The sequence below is a fragment of the Chiloscyllium plagiosum genome, chromosome 10 (genome assembly GCF_004010195.1).
Source record: "Chiloscyllium plagiosum isolate BGI_BamShark_2017 chromosome 10, ASM401019v2, whole genome shotgun sequence".
In the NCBI taxonomy this organism is placed as follows: Eukaryota; Metazoa; Chordata; class Chondrichthyes; order Orectolobiformes; family Hemiscylliidae; genus Chiloscyllium; species Chiloscyllium plagiosum.
Window position 1 is genome coordinate 75,926,882 of NC_057719.1, and position 19,335 is coordinate 75,946,216.

Sequence of the window (19,335 nt, forward strand, 5' to 3'; positions counted from 1 at the left end):
GCTCCAGGCCCACTGTCTATCCCCACTCTGCTCCAGGCCCACTGTCTGTCCTCACTTTGTTCCAGGCCACTGTGTATCCCCACTCTGCTCCAGGCCCACTGTCTGTCCTCACTTTGTTCCAGGCCACTGTGTATCCCCACTCTGCTCCAGGCCCACTGTCTGTCCTACTCCGCTCCAGGCCCACTGTCTATCCCCACTCTGCTCCAGGCCCACTGTCTGTCCTCACTTTGTTCCAGGCCACTGTGTATCCCCACTCTGCTCCAGGCCCACTGTCTATCCAGACTCTGCTCCAGGCCCACTGTCTATCCCCACTCTGCTCCAGGCCCACTGTCTGTCCTCACTTTGTTCCAGGCCACTGTGTATCCCCACTCTGCTCCAGGCCCACTGTCTATCCAGACTCTGCTCCAGGCCCACTGTCTATCCCCACTCTGCTCCAGGCCCACTGTCTGTCCTCACTTTGTTCCAGGCCACTGTGTATCCCCACTCCGCTCCAGGCCCACTGTCTATCCCCACTCTGCTCCAGGCCCACTGTCTGTCCTCACTCTGTTCCAGGCCACTGTGTATCCCCACTCCGCTCCAGGCCCACTGACTATCCCCACTCTGCTCCGAGCCACTGTCTATCTCCACTCCAGGCTGCTTATAGAAGAGGAAAAGTGTAGGGACAGAAAAAAACCCACGAGAGAGCAAAGAAAAGAGTAAAAACACAGAAAAGGAACAAATGGAGCAAACAGAGCCTCAACTGCATCTTGGCAGAAAAAATCTACTTGTGTTCAATGTCAACCAGCATTGATTCATCGGCTGGGTGGACTGTGTTAATCAGCAGGAGGTTTCCTTTGTCATGTTTAGCCTGATACCATGAAACTTCAGGGGACCGAGAGTCAATGTTGAGGACTCAGAGTCCAACTTCCTGCCGACTGTATACCACTGTGTTGTTGGGTCTGTCATGTCAGTGGACAGGACATACCTTGGCATGGTGAGCTTACTATTCGGAACTTTATCTGTAAGCTATGATTCTTTGAGTGAGACGATGCCAGGCAATTGCTTGAATATCCTGTGGGATAGCCCTCCCTAGTTTGGTTCAATACCCAGATGAGATAAGGAGGGGTTTGCAGGATCATTTGCCATTGTAATTTCTGATCTGGTCAATTCAAGGTGACCTGTCTGGGTTCAGGTGAATGATTAACTTACTAGGCCATCTCAGATGGTAGTTAGAGTCACATTGTTGTGGGTTTGGTGCCAGAGCACGTAACGGTGGCACCTTACATTCCCGACAGGACATTAGTGAACAAGAATAGATTGTGTTTTTTTCAATAATTGACATGGTTGCACTAGACCAGATTGTAATTCCAGACATTTCTTTAATTGAATTTAAGTTTGGCTATTTGCCATGGTGGGACTTGAACCCACATCCCTGTTATTCTGGATTATGAACCCAGTAACATTCCCACTGGGTAACCACCTCCCCATCTGAAAGATAGTGCCTTTTACAGTGCAGCACTCTTCCCTGAAGTGTCAGTTAGAATCTTATGGGACTTGAACCCACTAATGTCTGATTTGCAAGACTGACCTAATCCATCTGCATACATAAATTGATCACAATTTGGCAAAGTTTAAGAACTGTTTGTATTGGAGGTTTCTGCTAATTAACTATATTTCTAATTCTTTCTAAATTGTCAGCTCATCAAGCTTTGTGGTGCTTTCAGCCATATTTCATATCACAGCAAATCAAGTTGAAGCATTTATTCTCTGTTCATCTAAAGAATCACAAAGGAAAAATGAACCTAAACTATTTGTTCATTTTTATTCCAATATAATGGTTAAAATTGCTCTTATAAACTATTGCGTTTTTTTTCAATCTGTTGCATGAATTTGCCTCTGTGTAAATTTCTGTCTAACAAAGGAGCAGTTTTGTAGATTTACCTTGAGCTGTTTAATTTATATATAGCTCTCCTACATTTCAAAAATTTCAAAAACACATCATTAGCATCCTTTCTGGCAATACTGTGTCATTCACTCCAAACACGACGAAGTCTTGATTCATATGAAGCATAGATCTGTTTGTAAGGAACAGCAGTTTTGATGTTGTAAAGGTAAATAGTGTTGTCAGGTAGTCTTACTTATCCCAAAAACCATTTTATAGCATTAGCAGTGAGGATCTGGTTACAGAGATACGTATCAATAATTTAACATGTGGATTTACTTGCAGCCCTTCCTCTGTCAGAGCTATATAAGTGTGTGTATGTTCTTTGTTAAAGTGTAATTTCCAGTAACATGAAAGAATCATGTGAAGTAGAACGCTTACAGGTGCAGGAAGAGGTCCTTCGGCCCATTGGGTCGGTACTGACTCTCTGAAGAGTATCCAACCCAGAACCAAACCCATACCCCAACCACATAACCCTGCATGGGGCTTTACGATGGCTAACCCATCTAATCTGCACACCTTTGGACTCTGGGATGAAATCCACACAGACACAGGGAGAATGTGCAAACTCCACACAGACAATCGCCTAAGGCTGGAATCGAACCTGGGTCCCTGGCATTGTGAGCCAGCAGTGCCAACATGCTTCTCTTCATGGAGGTGAAACAAAATAGTGATTGATTGTCATTCTTAGTGTTGAACTTCCAACTAAACATTGAGCTTTATAACATGTAGGGTTTCAAGCAAAGTAGACCTCTTCATCTGTTTCTCTGATCCTTGGTAAAATGACACCAATGATCACCTCTGCCCCCTCGCCATCATCCTGAGCATATGCACTGAGCTCTTAGCTGCCGCAGCTATTCCTCTTGTTAAGCATTGGAGGCAGATGGCAGGATTTTTAACTTTGAAGTGGGAATCAGGGAAATTGGAGATTCCCAAGAATTGCAGTGTTGTCTCTGAGCTGGCAGTGCCTGCCGATGCTACTTCTATCTTGTCACCTCCAGCAGCAGCACCATGGCAGAATCTGAGGTGGACCAATTCCGAGGTACCGAGCCTAGAAGAACTACCTATGTACAAAGAGACATTGGCCAATTCTGCAGATGAGAGTGGAAACCTCTGAACCAATTATAAGCTTCCTTCCTTACCATTCTTGAACACTCTTTATTCTCTCATAGCTCACTTACACCACCAAACCTTGCTGAACCTATTCCTAATTACAGTAGCCATTGTAATTAGGACTCAATGGCCATTTCAATAACATTTGGAAGTGTTTGAAAAGCTCATACATCTGTCAGAATAAAGAAACATTAATTGGATATTCATTATCTTCGTAAAAATCTGATTGTTCTGTCACAATCAACAAGCTCTCAGTTCACTTTGACAGCTGTGTCAACAAACCTTGCTGGGAAAAAAATCTGTTAATGGAGTTGGAAGGCAACTAACTGGTCGTAGTGGAATTTTGTTGAACAATTGTATCACAAAATCCTCCTGAATAGAATCAATTTGAACTTTGAATATAGCCAGAAGCTAAGTCATCTGTCAGTACTTTGAAGGTCAAAGTACTGACAGATGTGAAATTCAAGGATAAGATAAAAACCAAGGGGATATTTCATGCACTTGCATCTGGTCTCCAATATTGTACAATGCAGAATAATGCTTTATCCAGCAGTCTATTCTAATGTAATCCACTTTCTCAATGCTATTGACAGCTGGGAATTGTCAAAAGTAACAGCTTGGTAATCACATTACTTAATTATCATTTACCTTTTCAAAACCAAGAACTGTGATCACTCAATACAATAAAAAGGGAGATAATCTGTGCTACAGCCTTTCATAATGTGAAGTATATAACACATTTTCATTATGTGAAGGAGGCAATGTATTTTTAATTGATGCTTTATGCATATCCTGTGGTTTGCCCATAATACACAACATCTCAGTGATGGAATGATTGACATCATTGCCAAAACCCACCTTCCTCCATCAGAATTGTTTAAATTCAGAAACTCACATTGTCCCCAGGTTGGGAAAGGTAGGTCTGGCCCAGACGTTCTGAAATTCAGTGATTCTCTCTGTGCCAGAAGGATGGCATTGAGGAAACTCTAGCTCCTTGAGGAGACATCCACTAACCTTATGTCAAAATAAGTGAAATGCCCACCCAGACCAGCGAAAATGGCCCACAAATTATTTATATTGCAAATGGGACTCGAACCATGAGTTTAAAAATGAACAATGCACTCTGATATTATTCACCTTTTTTTTACTTTCGTCTGGAATACCTTGGGGCTTTCGTTGGAATCTGAGTGGAACTAGTGTCAATCTTTACCATTACATTGTGCCTGATTGAGATGGGAGTGGTGAGATTCCTGGAAAGGCGCAGGAAATTCTCTAAGAATATCCCAATGACATTTATTTTTTGCACTTTTCCCCATGAGGGAGACATTTAACTTTTACACAACCTTTGGCATACGCAGAGGTACATTCAGGCTCCTTGGACCTCAGCATTTTGACTCCTCTGAATTGGCATGGCATCTGACCGTAGAGATCTGAACAATCCTTTTATTTGGCATGCCAAAATGCTTGAAATTAAGAATAGAAGCATTTCTTCAGGGAAAGATGCTGAGATTAATTGTAACACTTGTTGATCCATATATTGTTGGGGGGAGATAGGCAATGACCCAGTGATAGTATCGCTAGACTATTAAACCAGGAACTCAGTTCATTTTCTGGAGATGCGGGTTTGAATGCTGCCACGGCAGATGGTAGAATTTGAACTCAGTAAAAGAAAATCTGGAATTAAGAATCTACTGATGACCATGAATCCACTATTGATTGATGGAAAAAAACAATTTGGTTCATTAATGTTCTTCAAGGAAGGAAATCTGCCATCCTTACCTGGTCTGGCCTACATATGACTCCAGACCCACAGCAATGTGGTTGATTTTTAACTGCCCTCTGGGCAATTAAGGATGGGCAATAAATGCTGGCCTGGCCAGCGTTGCCCTCGTCTTGTGAATATTTTTTTAAAAAGTAAGACTGACAAGCTGCCACAGCCCAAACATTCAAATGTGGGGCTTTCTGGATGTGAATGGTTCTTAGTGCATGAATGTGATGTATTCAGCTTTCAAGAGTTGGATCTCAAAGTTCTTCTGAAAGCTTTACCTTGTTCATTGTACTGATACATTTGCCTCAAGAAACAAAATAAATTAGACCAAGATGGTCCTCTGTTGTAAAGATCTTTGAAATGTTAAGGTGTATGTACCATGAGTGATATGTTGGAAATGCAACTATAAGATTTATTAAAACATCCAGCACTGTTTCAGGAAGCCAATGGCAAATATAGACTAGACCCAGTATTTAATATTAAACATAACTTGATATCATACCTCCAAGTATGAGTTCATATGAACTAAAGTGAGGTTTCAATTAGCTGCCAAAACCAATTGGAAATCTACAATTAAATCCAGGTTCAGAAAAGACTAACTTTATTTGAATGGCAGAAATTTGGAACAAATTAATTCCATTTCAATATGAAATGTAGATGGAAAGTTTTAAGGGCAAAGTTGAACTGATTCAAGTCAGATATGCCCCTGAAAGTAGGGAATATGGTAATAAGACGTCAAGTTGCAAACTTGACATGTACAAAGATATGTAAGACATAATTTATTTTCAATTAAAACTGTTGATGCACGGAAAAGCAGTTAAAAATAACCAAATCTACTATCCATAACACTAACACATTAATGGCAAAGTGGAACATGGACTCCCTTGGTAGTAATGGGAAGAGATATTTTAGCAAAGGGACTGTATTAGGACATTGGAAGATAAGAATAAATAAGTAAGGAACCTCAGAGCATCCCATAGTTGCTAAATATGTACTTGCTTCACTATGCAAAATGATGAGTAACCGACTGTACTAAATTATGCTGTTGACATTGAAAATAATTAAAGTGAGTATATAGTTTTGAAAGAATAATTGGCTTGTATAAGGTCACTAAGACTGGAATCATGCCAGTGTGGATTTAGTTTTGTTTTAAAAATGGATAAAGCAGAACCAGGTAATTATAGTCTTAGTAGCATGACATCAGTAATGCTTCAGGGAGTCATTAGCGATAGAATATATTACCACTTAGACAGGAAAGGTACACTAGACACCCAGCAAGGTTTCTGGAAAAGAAGATTACACTCTACCAGTCTGTTTTTTTTTTAAAGAAGTCTTCGGGTTAGTAGATGAAGTCAACCCAATTGGCATTGTTTTCCTGGGCTTGAGAAGATTTTGACAAGGTACCTCACTGTAGTATAGAATCGTGTGGAATTAGTGGAAGTCTGCTACAGTGAATTGATAATTGACTGAATGCTCCTGCTTGGTAAACAGTTCATAGAATCCCTAAGGTGTGTGTCAGTCCTCACTGACCCTCTGAAGAGCAACCCACACACACCCACTTCCCTCTATTCCCAATGGCTAATCCACCTAACCTAACATTCCTGAACACTATGGGCAATTTAGGAAGGCCAGTCCACCTAGCCTGCATATCTTTGGAGGAGAGTGGAGCTCCAGAAGAAACCCATGCAGGCACGAGGAGAATGTGTAAACTCCACACAAACAGTCAACCAAGGGTGGAATCGAACCCATGCTCCTGGCACGGTGGGGTAGCAGTGCTAACCACTGAGCCACCGTGGTGTGCTGTTAATGGATTTGGGTCTGCTTCAGAGCCCGGTCATTCTTCTTTAGTTTTCCTCCCAAAAGCCAGTCTGACCCACAGTGTCACAATCTCCTTCACAGTTAGAAAAGGTTCTGAATTCACCCCAGCTGCAAAGTTGATCAAACCTTGTATCTTTGGCACCAATCAAATGCACACTCATCATCCAGCTAACTAAGTGACCTGAACCCCACTACAAGAGTGAGGCAGCACCTTTATGTTCATGTTTTCATCCAGAACTATGAAAGCTGCATTTTTATTCCCACCGTTTGCCTGACCAGGAATTTCTCCCACTCTTAGCACCAACCATTGCTGGGAGGATTTTCACAGATTGAAACTCAATTCATTTGGCTATACTGTGAAAGTACCTTCTTTGGCCAATAACTCTTGAAGTGAAACTTGAACTCAAAGTTTCCAATTCACATGCAAGATGCTACCCATTTGGGGCTTGCTTAGCTCAGTTGGCTTGACGGCTGATTTTTGATACAGAGAGATACCATCAGTGTGGGTTCAATTCCTGTAAGGGCTGAGGTTACCATGAATGACTCTCCTTTTCAACCTCTCCTCTCACCTAAGGTTTGGTGACACTCAGATTAAACCACCATCAGTTGTCTCTGTCTACTAAAGCAAGCATTCTGATGGGATTATGGCAGCCTTACCTTTGCCACTTCACCATTGAGCCAATTACCATTGGCTTCCTGCAGGGATTAGTGTTGGGACCTTTGTTACTTACTGTTCTGATAATGATCTAGATAGTTTTGAGAAGCTCAGGTTGACATTCTGGATGTAAGTTTGCTCGCTGAGCTGGAAGGTTTGTTTTCAGATGTTTCGTCACCATACTAGGTAACATCATCAGTGAGCTTAAGGATGAAGCACTGATGGTATGGCCCGCTTTCTATTTATGTGTTTAGGTTTCCTTGGGTTGGCGGTGTCATTTCCTGTAGTGATGCCATTTCCTGTGATGATGTCATTTCCTGTTCTTTTTCTCAGGGGGTGGTAAATGGAATCCAAGTCAATGTGTTTGTTGATAGAGTTCCAGTTGGAATGCCATGCTTCAAGGAATTCTCGTGCATGTCTCTGTTTGGCTTGTCCTAGGATGGATGTGTTGTCCCAGTCGAAGTGATGTCCTTCCTCATCCATATGTAAGAATACTAGTGAGAGTGAGACATGTCTTTTTGTGGCTAGTTGATGTTCATGTATCCTGGTGGCTTGTTTTCTGCCTGTTTGTCCATTGTAGTGTTTGTTACAGTTCTTGCAAGATATTTTGTAAATGACATTAGTTTACCTTGTTGTCTGTCAAGGTCTTTCAAGTTCATTAGCTGCTGTTTTAGTGTGTTGGTAGGTTTGTGGGCTACCATGATGCCAAGAGGTCTGAGTAGTCTGGCAGTCATTTCCAAGATGTCTTTGATGTAGGGGAGAGTAGCTAGGGTTTCTAGACGTGTTTTGTCTGCTTGTTTGAGTTTGTTGCTGAGAAATCGGCAGACTGTGTTCACTGGGTACCCGTTCTTTTGCAGTGTATTGCAAAATGATCTAGATATCTGTGTTCAGGATTTAAGGCACATTTGCACTAACACCAAGATATCTGAGACAGGACAGTGCAGGTTACTCAGTTACCACATGCAGATCCAGATAGGCTGAACAACTAAACCTTTGTTTGACAAATGATGGCTCACTTGGGAAGTGTCAGGTGAGGCACCTGGGAATGTCAAATGCTAAACCTACATGTGCCACACAGGGAAAAGAATGACAGAGAGTGCTGGAATAAAAGCTTAATTAGAATATGAATCTCTATGGTCTAATGTTAATGCTGTTAATCAATAGCTAAAGTAATCAGGAATCCAGCATGTATTTGTGGGAAGATTCGCTACATTAAAAATAAAATCATTTTTGCCTCACAAGCTTTGGTCTCATCATCTGATAATGAATACTGAGATTTTGGAAAGGGTATAGTGGTATTTGATAACATAATTCCCAATTTTTAATGCCTTAGCCACCTTTGATGACAGTGATAAGCCTAGCCTGGAATCATTAGCAAAATGTTTGGAGTGGCTTGATCCAGGTTTGTAAGATCATGAAACAGTGATGGACTGATTATTTCAACCGACCAGGTTAGGGGAGACATTGGGTCCTGTTTACACATTGTGCAGCAGTGAACCTAAGTTAACGCTCTGTGTTTCTTTTCCCTATGAAATGTGGAACAGATTGCCAGGTCATGCAGTTTATTCACTGTATTCTTTCAAATGAAACTTGTATGCTTGTTTAGTTGGAGTGGAGATCAGGTAGGTAAGCTGTAACATAAATCAGGGAAAGACTGATCTCTTATATCAGTTTCAATCAATAAGGGGAATTGAAGGGGAATTTTCCATTTCTTTTCCTATCTTGCCCTGGTTCTTATTTGATTTTCTAATGTGACATAAGGTGGAGTAGGAGTGCATGTCCTCTGATTTGTAAGGCGACATGCCTGGTTGCGATAAACTGAACAGATTTATGGCATTTTTCTGCCCATATTGTTTGCATAGCAGCTATAAGTTGCAGTATCATAGAGTAAACCATTATCCCAATTCCCTCATTAGAGAGAGACAACTGGTAATGGTTTAGTGTGAGGGTCACATGCCTCAGGCAAAAAGAGAGGTTGAGATGGAGAGTCCTGTGTGGTAGCCTCAACTGGTGTGTGGGGATATATGCCTTTTTTTGTCCTTTGATTTAATCTGTGTCCTTTTCACCGACAGAGCACAGTGGACAAGCTAATAAAGAAAACGAACCTAGCACTCGTGGTAGGAACACATTCCTGGCGGGATCAGTTCATGGAGGCCATCACAGTCAGTGCTGGTAAGAACTATTACCATAAGATCTGCCTGTTCAGTAGGCTGTTTTTAACATGAGACCTAATCCTCCTGTGAGTTGGAAACAAGACATGAACATGACCCTTGAGAAAAACATTCACTTTTCTTTGACTACCAAGAATGATGTCATTAGGGATGCTTGTTGATAGGATTTAATGTTTGATCACCTACATTTTCAGCATTGTGATTAAATGCAAACTCTGTCATCAGGTAAGTGCTAAGTGGCCCAACAAAGGTCATATCCACTGGCTGGAGAATGGCAGCATGCCCCATCAGATTCATTGAAAAGGCATCATGGAATCAAATGCTTTTCAGGCACTTAAGTGATTACTGTTGGACACCTTTGAGGATGGCACAGTGGTTAGCACTGCTGCCTCACAGTGCCAGGGACCTGGGTTTGATTCCAGCCTCGGTTAACGGTCAGTTTGTGCAGTTTGCACATTCTCCCCGTGTCTGCGTGGGCCTGCTCTGTGTGCTCTAGTTTCCGCCCACAGTCCAAAGATGTCCACACTAGGGGGATTGGCCATAGGAAGTATGGGGGTTGGGTCTGGGTGGGATGCAGTTTTGAGGGTCATTGTCAACTTGATGGACTGAATGGCCTCTTTCTGTGCTGTAGGGATTCTCTGACTTTCCTCATTTTTGAGTTTTGCACTATTGGAAATCCTGCTGTCTGGGAACCGACCTGCCAATCAGGGGCCAGCAGTCCCTCATTTCCACCTGACCCCACAGAGACATTACACATGGAATATGTGTGTTCTTCAGCATTCATTCTCCAAAAAGAATTCAGACCATTTGAAAAGTCCAGTTTGCCAGTGGCCATCTTTCTCAAAGTACCCACTGGGGTAGTCCAGAGCACAGAGTCTGTGATTGTGAGTGTATTGCAGAATCCATACCCAAAACTTTATTTTTTTTGTCCCATTTTCTTTATGAGCTCCAGTGCAGAGGGATGTGTCCTCATGGCCAGAACAAACTAAATAAACAACTTACAACAAACGCAGAGACTAAGGAATTAGGATATTGGTAGGTTTTGGAGACTAAGTAAGAATGGAGTCTCGGCATATTCCAGAATTAATAAATATACTAACTATAAAATAAGTTGGCAAGCATGATTCTCTTTTGGAAAATCATGCCCATAGAAAATCTCTAAATGTCCTGCTACATTTTAATAATGGATTCCAGCATTTTCCCAGTGACAGTAGGCTAGTTCAGCTAACTAGCCTACATTACCTGCATTCTGTCTCCCTCAGAAGAGTTAGATTTCCATTTTATCAATCCACCAGGACCTCTTTACAAGATTACAGCTATTCTAACCATTATCTATTCAGTCACTTACTTAAGGCCCAGTGATGCAGGCTTCAGTTCTATGAGTTCTAGCAATTTTCCCTAGTGATCGTGATTGTTTTAGTTCTCCCCTTCCTTTTGCCTCTTGATATGTCTCCTATTCCAGGGATTCTTGTTGTGTCTTCTACCTTGAAGATAAATACAAAATATTTGTTCAAATACTTGCTATTTCTTTGATTCCCATTATGAATTGCCAGGCCTCATCCAGAGAGCTATTCTCTTCTTTGCCATATACTTCAAGAACTTATTCTCTATTTTTATATTTCTTGCTAGTTTACTCTCATACTCTAATCTCACTTTTTTGTCATCATTTGCTGGTTTCTAAAATTATCCCAATCTTCTGGTCTGCCACTAAACTTGGAAACATTATGGGCTTTCTCTTCCAATGTTATACTGTAACTTCCTTATTTATTCCCAGGTGGTGGCTCTTTCCTGTAGAGTCTTTCCTTCTCATTGGAATATACCTTTGTTGAGAATTACGAAATACCTGCTTTAAAGTCTTCCACCGCTTATCAATTCTTCGAATCCTCTACTACAATTCAACGAAAGGGAACAGAGATAAATCAGGAAAATAAAGAATGATTAACCTAAAATCGGCAGGTTACTGGAAACATTGTCAAGAACAAAATGAACTTTGTTTAGAACCAAGTGGATTAATCAAACTAGCAGTGATTTGTCAAATCAAATTGCATCTGGCATGGTGGCTCAGTGGTTAGCACTGTTACCTCACATCACAAGGGTCCTGGGTTCAATTTCACCCTCAAGCAACTGTCTATGTGGAGTTTGCAAATTCTCCTTGTGTCTGTGTGGGTTTTCTCCAGGTGTTCCAGTTTCCTCCCACAGTCCAAAGATGGGTAGTTAAGGTCAATGCTAAGTTGTCTGTGGTGTCCACGGAAATGCAAGCTAAGTGGGTTAGTGTCCATGGGAAATGCAAGGTGATGGGGGATGGTGGGTAGGATGCTTTTGGAAGGCCAAAGTTGACTTGATGGGCCAAATGGCCTCTTTCCACATTGTAGGGATTCTAACTTGATTGAATTGTTTGATGTGGTAACAGAGAAGGTTAAACAAGCTGGTGTGGTGTGGATTTTTGAGAGACGTTTTTGATCAAAAGGTAAAGTGGGAGGATTTCCAAAATGATAGAAGCTTAGAGAAAGTGGTGTTTTAGATATGGAATTGGCTCAGGGAAATACAACATACGCTGGTGGTTCGCATAAGTCTTTCAGATTGGGAGGTGATTTTGGGAAGTCAGTTTCGTGTTCAAAGCACTTTACTATTTCAATAAATGGCTTAGCCTTGGTGGTAGGGTATAGTATAAAATGTTGGCACATTGTATACAACTCAGCAATGATAAATAGAAATGCAGGAAGTTGTAGACTTAAGAATTAAATGTATAAGAAATCTTGGTGTTTACATATATATAAAATTAAGGGCCTCAGTCATAGGGAGAGTTTGCAAAAGTTAAGATGATTCTGATTGGAACAGGCAAGGTGAGGAAATGAGCTCATAGAGGTTTTGTGCTGATGAGGTCTGGAGTTGGAAAAAAAAAAGTCCTCTTTGAGTAACCAGAGGTAATAGATTTAAAATCGAGGACAATAGATTCAGAGAAGAGCTGAGTAAAGATGTCCTCACTTGGAGCGCCTGCAGTGCTCCACATGAAAAGGATAGTAGCAACTGATTCCAAAAGCAGTTTTAAAAGAGTCGAACAGACAAGGAATTTACAGAATTGCAGGTAAGAAGCAGCCATGAATTGAAAGGCAGAGCAGGTTCGATGGGCTGATTTTCCCTAATTTCTGCTCCTATGTCTTATGGTCTTATGAATAAGCACGACTGATCTTTCAGAGAGCCATCACAGGCACAGTGGGCACAATGGCTTCCTTCTGTGCAGTAGGTATCTATCATCCTAAGAATCACATATTGGGAATTTATTTTTGCTGGAGCAGAGGAAACAAATCATCTTTCAAACCCATTGTTAATTGTTGCCTTGAAAGAAGAGTGGCATTTTTTTAACTGTGCTCGAATGTCACAAAGGTGACATGTGAATAATATGGACGCGTACTTCCATTTACTGCACAGACTATCTCATGAGACAGTATGCTGGCTGATAACATAGCAGCTGTGCAAATAATTCTTATGCAATTTCCAGACCATGCAAATATTATTGATGATTGTTCTGACATGTTGACGATCTGATCCAGACAAGCTTGTGTCACAGGCAACGGGATGTTTTCTGTGGAATTAACGATGGCCATATCCCAAGGAAAGCCCATGTCAAAACATCCCATCTGTCAACTTTGAAATTACTGAAAGTGCACTTTTGCTTAGTTACAGCCTGATTTGGTTTGACAAGCAGCCATCGTGTTAAAGAGTGCAAGTTATGTTACTTGAACGAGAATATTTAGGGACAATGCTCCATTTTATCAGATACCACAATCTGAGTTGACTGTCCAGAAATCAAAACAACCATCAGATGTACTTTTCATCGCTGCCACAACATTTAAGTATTGAATTTACCCAATGGATGCCAGAAATGCAAAAATCAGCAGCACTTAGCAGGAGTCATAAAAACCATAGAATCCCTAGAGTGTGGAAGCAGGCCGGTTCGGTCCATCAAGTCCACACCGACCCTCCGACCAATCAGACCCACCCCCCCCACCCTATCCCTGTAACTCTGCATTTTCCATGGCTAATCCACCCAGCCTGCACATCGCTGGACAATATGGACAATTTAGAATGGCCAATCCACCGAAACTGCACATCTTTGGACTGTGGGAGGAAACCGGAGCACTTGGAGGAAACCCACGCAGACATGGGGAGAAGGTTCAACTCCACTCAGACAGTCGCCTGAAGCGGGAATCCAACCTGGTCCCTGGTGCTGTGTGGCAGCAGTGCTAGCCACTGAGCCACCAAGCTCAGTAATTAAGGAAAATAAATTGACATGCTAAATGCCGAAATAAATCTGTGCATGTTCTATTTAGTGCTCTCATTGTTTTGTTCTTTCTCATTGGGAAGGCTGGCATTTATTCTCCATCCCTGCTTGCACTGGAGCCCTTTGTAACAGTTAAATATGACTGAGTCATTCGATCAGAAAGTAATCGTGTTGGTGGTGGATTGGAGTTACACACAGGTCAGGTTGGGTGAGGACAGCAGATATCTTTCTGTAATGATGTCTGTGATCCAACTGGCTTTCTGGGTCAAACTGACAATTTCACAGCCACTTCGACCACTGCCATCGTCTTTACATCCATAAAAATTATTTCCATATTTTAAAGCTGCTGTGGTGGAACTTAACCTCGCACTGTCTGGATTGCCAGCCCAGGGATACAATCATCCTGTTTTCGTCAGTGAGATTAGATTCCCTACAGTGTGGAAACAGGCCCTTTGGCCCAACAAGTCCACACCGACCCTCCGAAGAGCAACTCATCCAGACCCATTCCCCTATATTTACCCCTGACTAATGCACCTCACACTATGGGCAACTTAACATGGCCAATTCACCTGACCTGCACATCTTTGGACTGTGGGAGGAAACCCATGCAGACACGGGGAGAATGTGCAAACTCCACACAGACAGTCGCCCAAGGTAGGAATTGAACCTGGGTCCGTGGCGCTGTGAGGCAGCAGTGCTAACCACTGAGCCACTGTCCTGCCATTATTTACGAGGCACTTTGAGATCTTCTAAGGTCATGCAAGATGCTGTTGAGATACAAGTTACATCTTTGTTTTTCTTGTTGTTAATCCAGCTCCTTTCACACCTCCACGGCATTCCACAGTCTTGTAGATGAACAGAGATAAGGCAGGAGATGTTTTCAGATATTTTCAAACGGAGGTTATGGGATGAGAAGCAAAGGCACACTGGTGTACAATACTTGCAAATATTACCCCCCTGCCCTGAGTTTTAGAGGCCTTTTGCATGTTTAAAATCCTCCCCCCTGTATGTAAAAATAAAGACCCAAAGACTTTTGGTTGACCAGGTATAACTCTATTGAACGTTACATCAGTGTGACTGGAGCTACACGGGTCCCACCCTTGTGACATTAGATTCTCGACAATTGTTTTATATTCCACCATCTCCACCCACGTGTATTCTCAGGCTAACATCTACCTCTCATTCGGACAAATTTTGTTGTAATTTTGATTCTTAGGCTCTTTGTAACTCTCAAGCCAGACTTCCATCGCAATGTTTTGTTAACAGGCTTTGCAATGATGGTGAGGCTGTTGTGCAGCGTAGAGTTTCCAGCCTCCTAGCAGAGTACTAACACGTGACTACTGAGGTCACGGTGACACCATAGGTTCCCTCAGAGGCACATCTACATGTTCATTAAATTCTATTCTGTCTGATTTCTGTCTGGCCGTTTAGCTACCCTTGGTGAGTATGTTATGGACCAGGCCAGAGCCCCACAAATTATTTTAAGAAGGTAGCCTTGACCCTAATGTTTTCTTATTTTAAAGGCAGATGTGAAATGGATATTCCAGGTGTGATGCAGCTGGTCAAACCACTCGGCTTTATGCAAATCAGAATTTAGACACAATAGTTGAAACGCGAACGAAAGAAAGTGGAATTTAGAATAACTTAACTATTGGGAAACTTAATCGATCCGCGACAGTAACTATTACTAATCAAATGTTCTGATGCAGTAACATCCCTTGGCAAAAAGGTAAAAGGGAACAACATCCAGAGAGAAATTTCAGAAGCAAGTCAGAGGAGTTCTTTACTGAAGCTTGCAACTCCCCTGGACTCTCAGATCTTGTGACTGCTGCCCCTGAAAACAAACAAGAAGAAAACCTGAATTGGGAGAACTGGCCACTCCCCTTCCATTATTAAATACTCTGCCCTGGGTTTTGAAGGCCTTTTATATGTTTAAAACCCTCCCCACTGTATGTGAAAAAAAAAGACTCAAAGGGAGTTAAATTGTTTAACTCCCTGGACTCCTTGGCACCTCTGCATTTACCATCTCTCTTCAAAAAAAAAAGGACAAACGAATCTTGTTCAAGCAACAGCATCATCACAAAGAGTTGTAGGAGTTCTCACCATCGCCAAGAAAATCAAGACCAAGACTCACCAACACCCACACAACCCGTTCCCCATCCTGCTCTTAAACCCTTCTATGGACACAATTCCAGCAGAATTGTTTTCCTCTTTTCCTGCCCAGGATTTGGATGAATTCCCTGGGCACGTGGGCTCACAAATTGTTAAACCGTGAGGACACAATTGTAGAGATTATGCTTAAGTTCTCTTGAGTAGAGAAGTTTCCATTGATCTCTTGCTACCGCTCCCATGTTAACTCACAGAACAATCATCATAGCATCTAAAGCAATAAATACTAAATCCCCTTTCATTGGCTGCAGTATCTTAAAGCTTGGGGCATTTTTAAAGCATTTTAAAGCTTAAACCAGAATTTCCCGCCCTTTCAGTGCCTGTAAACTAGTGAGAAGTGGTTTCTTGGCTTCATTATATGGTTATAGAAGATTCTGGAAAGAGGTAGATTGACAACCAATGGAGCACTCCATATGGCCAACTGGCTAGAGGAAAGACAATCTACGGGATCATGTCAGAGACTGAATCTATCCCCAATTTTTGCATTTCAATGGCTGCATAAACCAGGTATCCTGATTCTCCCAAGCCTAGTAAAATAGCGGAAAGTTGATTGCACAAGCATAACGCAGTTTACTGAGAATATCAGACAGACCGGAACTGAATTTGAGCACACCGGCTTCCAAGGCATAAATGATGCTTCATACATTTTAGTTTAGTTTGACATTGGCAGCATGTCAAAGAGGTTCGGGTGCCTGCAGGAAGAAGTCCAATCAAGTTCTCAATGTGAAATTTGAAGTAGAAATGTTCATCTTTTAAGCAATTTTGAATTGGGTTGAGTTGTGGTATTTGACATTGTAGCAAACATCTTTGCACACTGCACCCTTATCTCTCTTCATTGCATGCCCTTTACCTGTTGCACTGTCTGCTTCAGATAGGTGCTAACACAGATATGCCTGCAACACTGGGTTACTGTTATAGTGTAAAGGATTAATGTGAACACGCTAACAAGATAGGCTACATCATCAATGAGGAGAAAGTGAGGTCTGCAGATGCTGGAGATCAGAGATGGAAATGTGTTGCTGGAAAAGCGCAGCAGGTCAGGCAGCATCCAGGGAACAGGAGAATCGACGTTTCGGGATGCAAGATCTCGTGACTGCCAGAACTAATGTACTGAGAGATGGTTGGATGTGAACCCTTGTGCAAAGCCTTGTCCTGCATGTAGGGAGAAGGCAATGTTCGAATAAAGGTTATGTTTAAGAACAGCCAACTCTTCTAGTCTCTCTCACCTCTAGCCCTGAATGTGACTACATAACAATCACAATGCATTGGGAAAGGATGGCAAGTGAAAAGGCAGCAAGCAAAACAAATGGTGAATGAAAGGACAGCACCAGAAAAATAAGGCAGGAAATGGCAAAGACATCAATCAGCAATCAAAAAGCATGTGGATTATGGCTAGATGAAAGACAAGCCATATAAAAAAGCCCACTCTTATTGGCTTGTTTGAGAAGTATAGAAAACAGTAGGGCATTCCATCTTTCCTGGCCTGCTCCACCGTTCATTATGATCATGGCTAATCACCCAACTCCATAACCTGTCCACATTTTTCCCTCAGATCCATTGATCTCCTTTAGCCCCAAGTTCTGTATCCAACTCCTCCGTGAAATCAGAATGTTTTGACCTCTATGGCTTTCTGTGGTAGCAAATTCCACTGTCTGGCTGAAGGAGTTTCTCTCATCTCAGTCCTCAATAGTGTACTCCTGTATCCTTAACCTATCACCCCTGGTTCTGGACTCTTGCCATCGTGAATTTCCTCCCTGCATTCACCGTGTCTAGTCCAGTTAGAATTGCATAGGGTTCTATGAGATCTCACCACATTTTTCTGAAAGTGGAGCAGGTCAAAATCTGGCTGAGAAGTTGCTGAATTATCCTTGTAGATTTGAGAGGTACAGGACTGCATCAGGGCGAGTAGAAAAATGTAGCGAGGAATAAGTAAATATCTTTCTTGCCGCCATAACGTGGTATAGCAGATGACATCTTGGTCTAATGGGGTATAACTGCAGAAATGGCTGCCAATGCAGAACTTATAAGAACATTTGATGCATTCTTCAAGCTTGTGAGGCATTACGTGGACAGTAGTTCAAACCTTGAGAGCTGCTGGCCAGTCAGAGGTTTGTAGTTCTCTGTTGCCAGCAGCGCACTGGGAATGATGGAGGCTGCCGGTATTGCAGGTAGGTCTTCACTTGTTGCTGGATCCCTGGAGAGAGGTATGGTAGAACGGTTGTGGATGTTTTCTAATCAACCTGCTCAAAGATGTGATTATACATATTTGGAGTAGGTGGGGCTTGAAACCAGGTGTCCGGGCTCAGAGGTAGGGACACTACCATTACACCACTTGAAGTGGTATGAGAGTCTCCAGGAATGGGTAGAAGGTGAGCAACTGAGGTTCAGAGATGCAAGACCAAGTGGTTTGAATGCTTTGTTTGACTACCGAACATCTATTAACAGCATGATAAATTGCAATAAATTGACTTGCCAGTATCCAAACCTTCAGATGAATTAGTTCATAGTGACTGAGAGGGATGTGGGCCAAGTGCTGGCAAATGGGATTAGATTAATTTAGGATATCTGTTCGGCATGGACGAATTGAACGAAAGGGTCGGTATCCATGCTGTATATCTTTGTGATTCCATGACTAAAATTATCGTGATCAAATGATAGTCTGATGTTGTGCACTGATGTCCTAACCATTTCACTAAATCCATTATGTATCAGTGTGCATCTAGCCAATATCTTAAAAGGATTTGAAGATTTCATCAGAGAATTGCAAACAATTGGAGCTCCAACTTTTTGTAATTGGTTCTAGAACAAAGTTACATTACTGACTAATACGATATCAGATCAGAATGTCATCAGCATCGCCTGCAATCTGTGATAACACAGCCATTTCATTCACTGCAGTGTGTCAGGGTTTGCCACTCAGCAGCTGTTAACTCTTGCTTTCCCTCTGCTGAGACCAGGCATTGTGTTCAGTAAATATTTGTCAAGTTTGTAGAATAGTTGGGAAGAACACAGGAAGTGGCTCAAAGGTAGAAGACAGAGGGTGGTGGTGGAGGGTTGTTTTTCAGACTGGAGGCCTGTGACCAGTGGAGTGCCACAAGGATCAGTGCTGGGTCCACTACTTCTGACATTTACATTAATGATTTGGATTCGAGCATAAGAGGTACAGTTAATAAGTTTGCAGATGATACCAAAATTGGAGGTGTAGTGGACAGTAAAGAGAGTTACCTCAGATTACAATAGGATCTGGACCAGATGGGCCAATGGGTCGAGAAGTGGCAGATGGAATTTAATTCAGATAAATGCGAGATGCTGCATTTTGGGAAAGCAAATCTTAGCAGGACTTATACACTTAATGGTAAGGTCCTAGGGAGTGTTGCTGAACAAAGAGACCTTGAGGTGCAGGTCCATAGCTCCTTGAAAGTGGAGTTGCAGGTAGAT

General features: G+C 42.1%; 1 protein-coding gene across 6 annotated transcripts in view; it reads left to right on the forward strand.

Annotated features, from left to right (window-relative positions):
• The window catches only part of slc8a3 (solute carrier family 8 member 3), a 503,015-nt gene that overhangs the window by 452,028 nt on the left and 31,652 nt on the right, over positions 1–19,335 (forward strand). For all 6 annotated transcript variants that reach the window (XM_043698123.1, XM_043698121.1, XM_043698124.1 and 3 more), the window contains one exon: positions 9,348–9,447. In XM_043698123.1, coding sequence (XP_043554058.1) covers positions 9,348–9,447 — 100 coding nt within the window. The remainder of the gene's footprint in view (positions 1–9,347; positions 9,448–19,335) is intronic.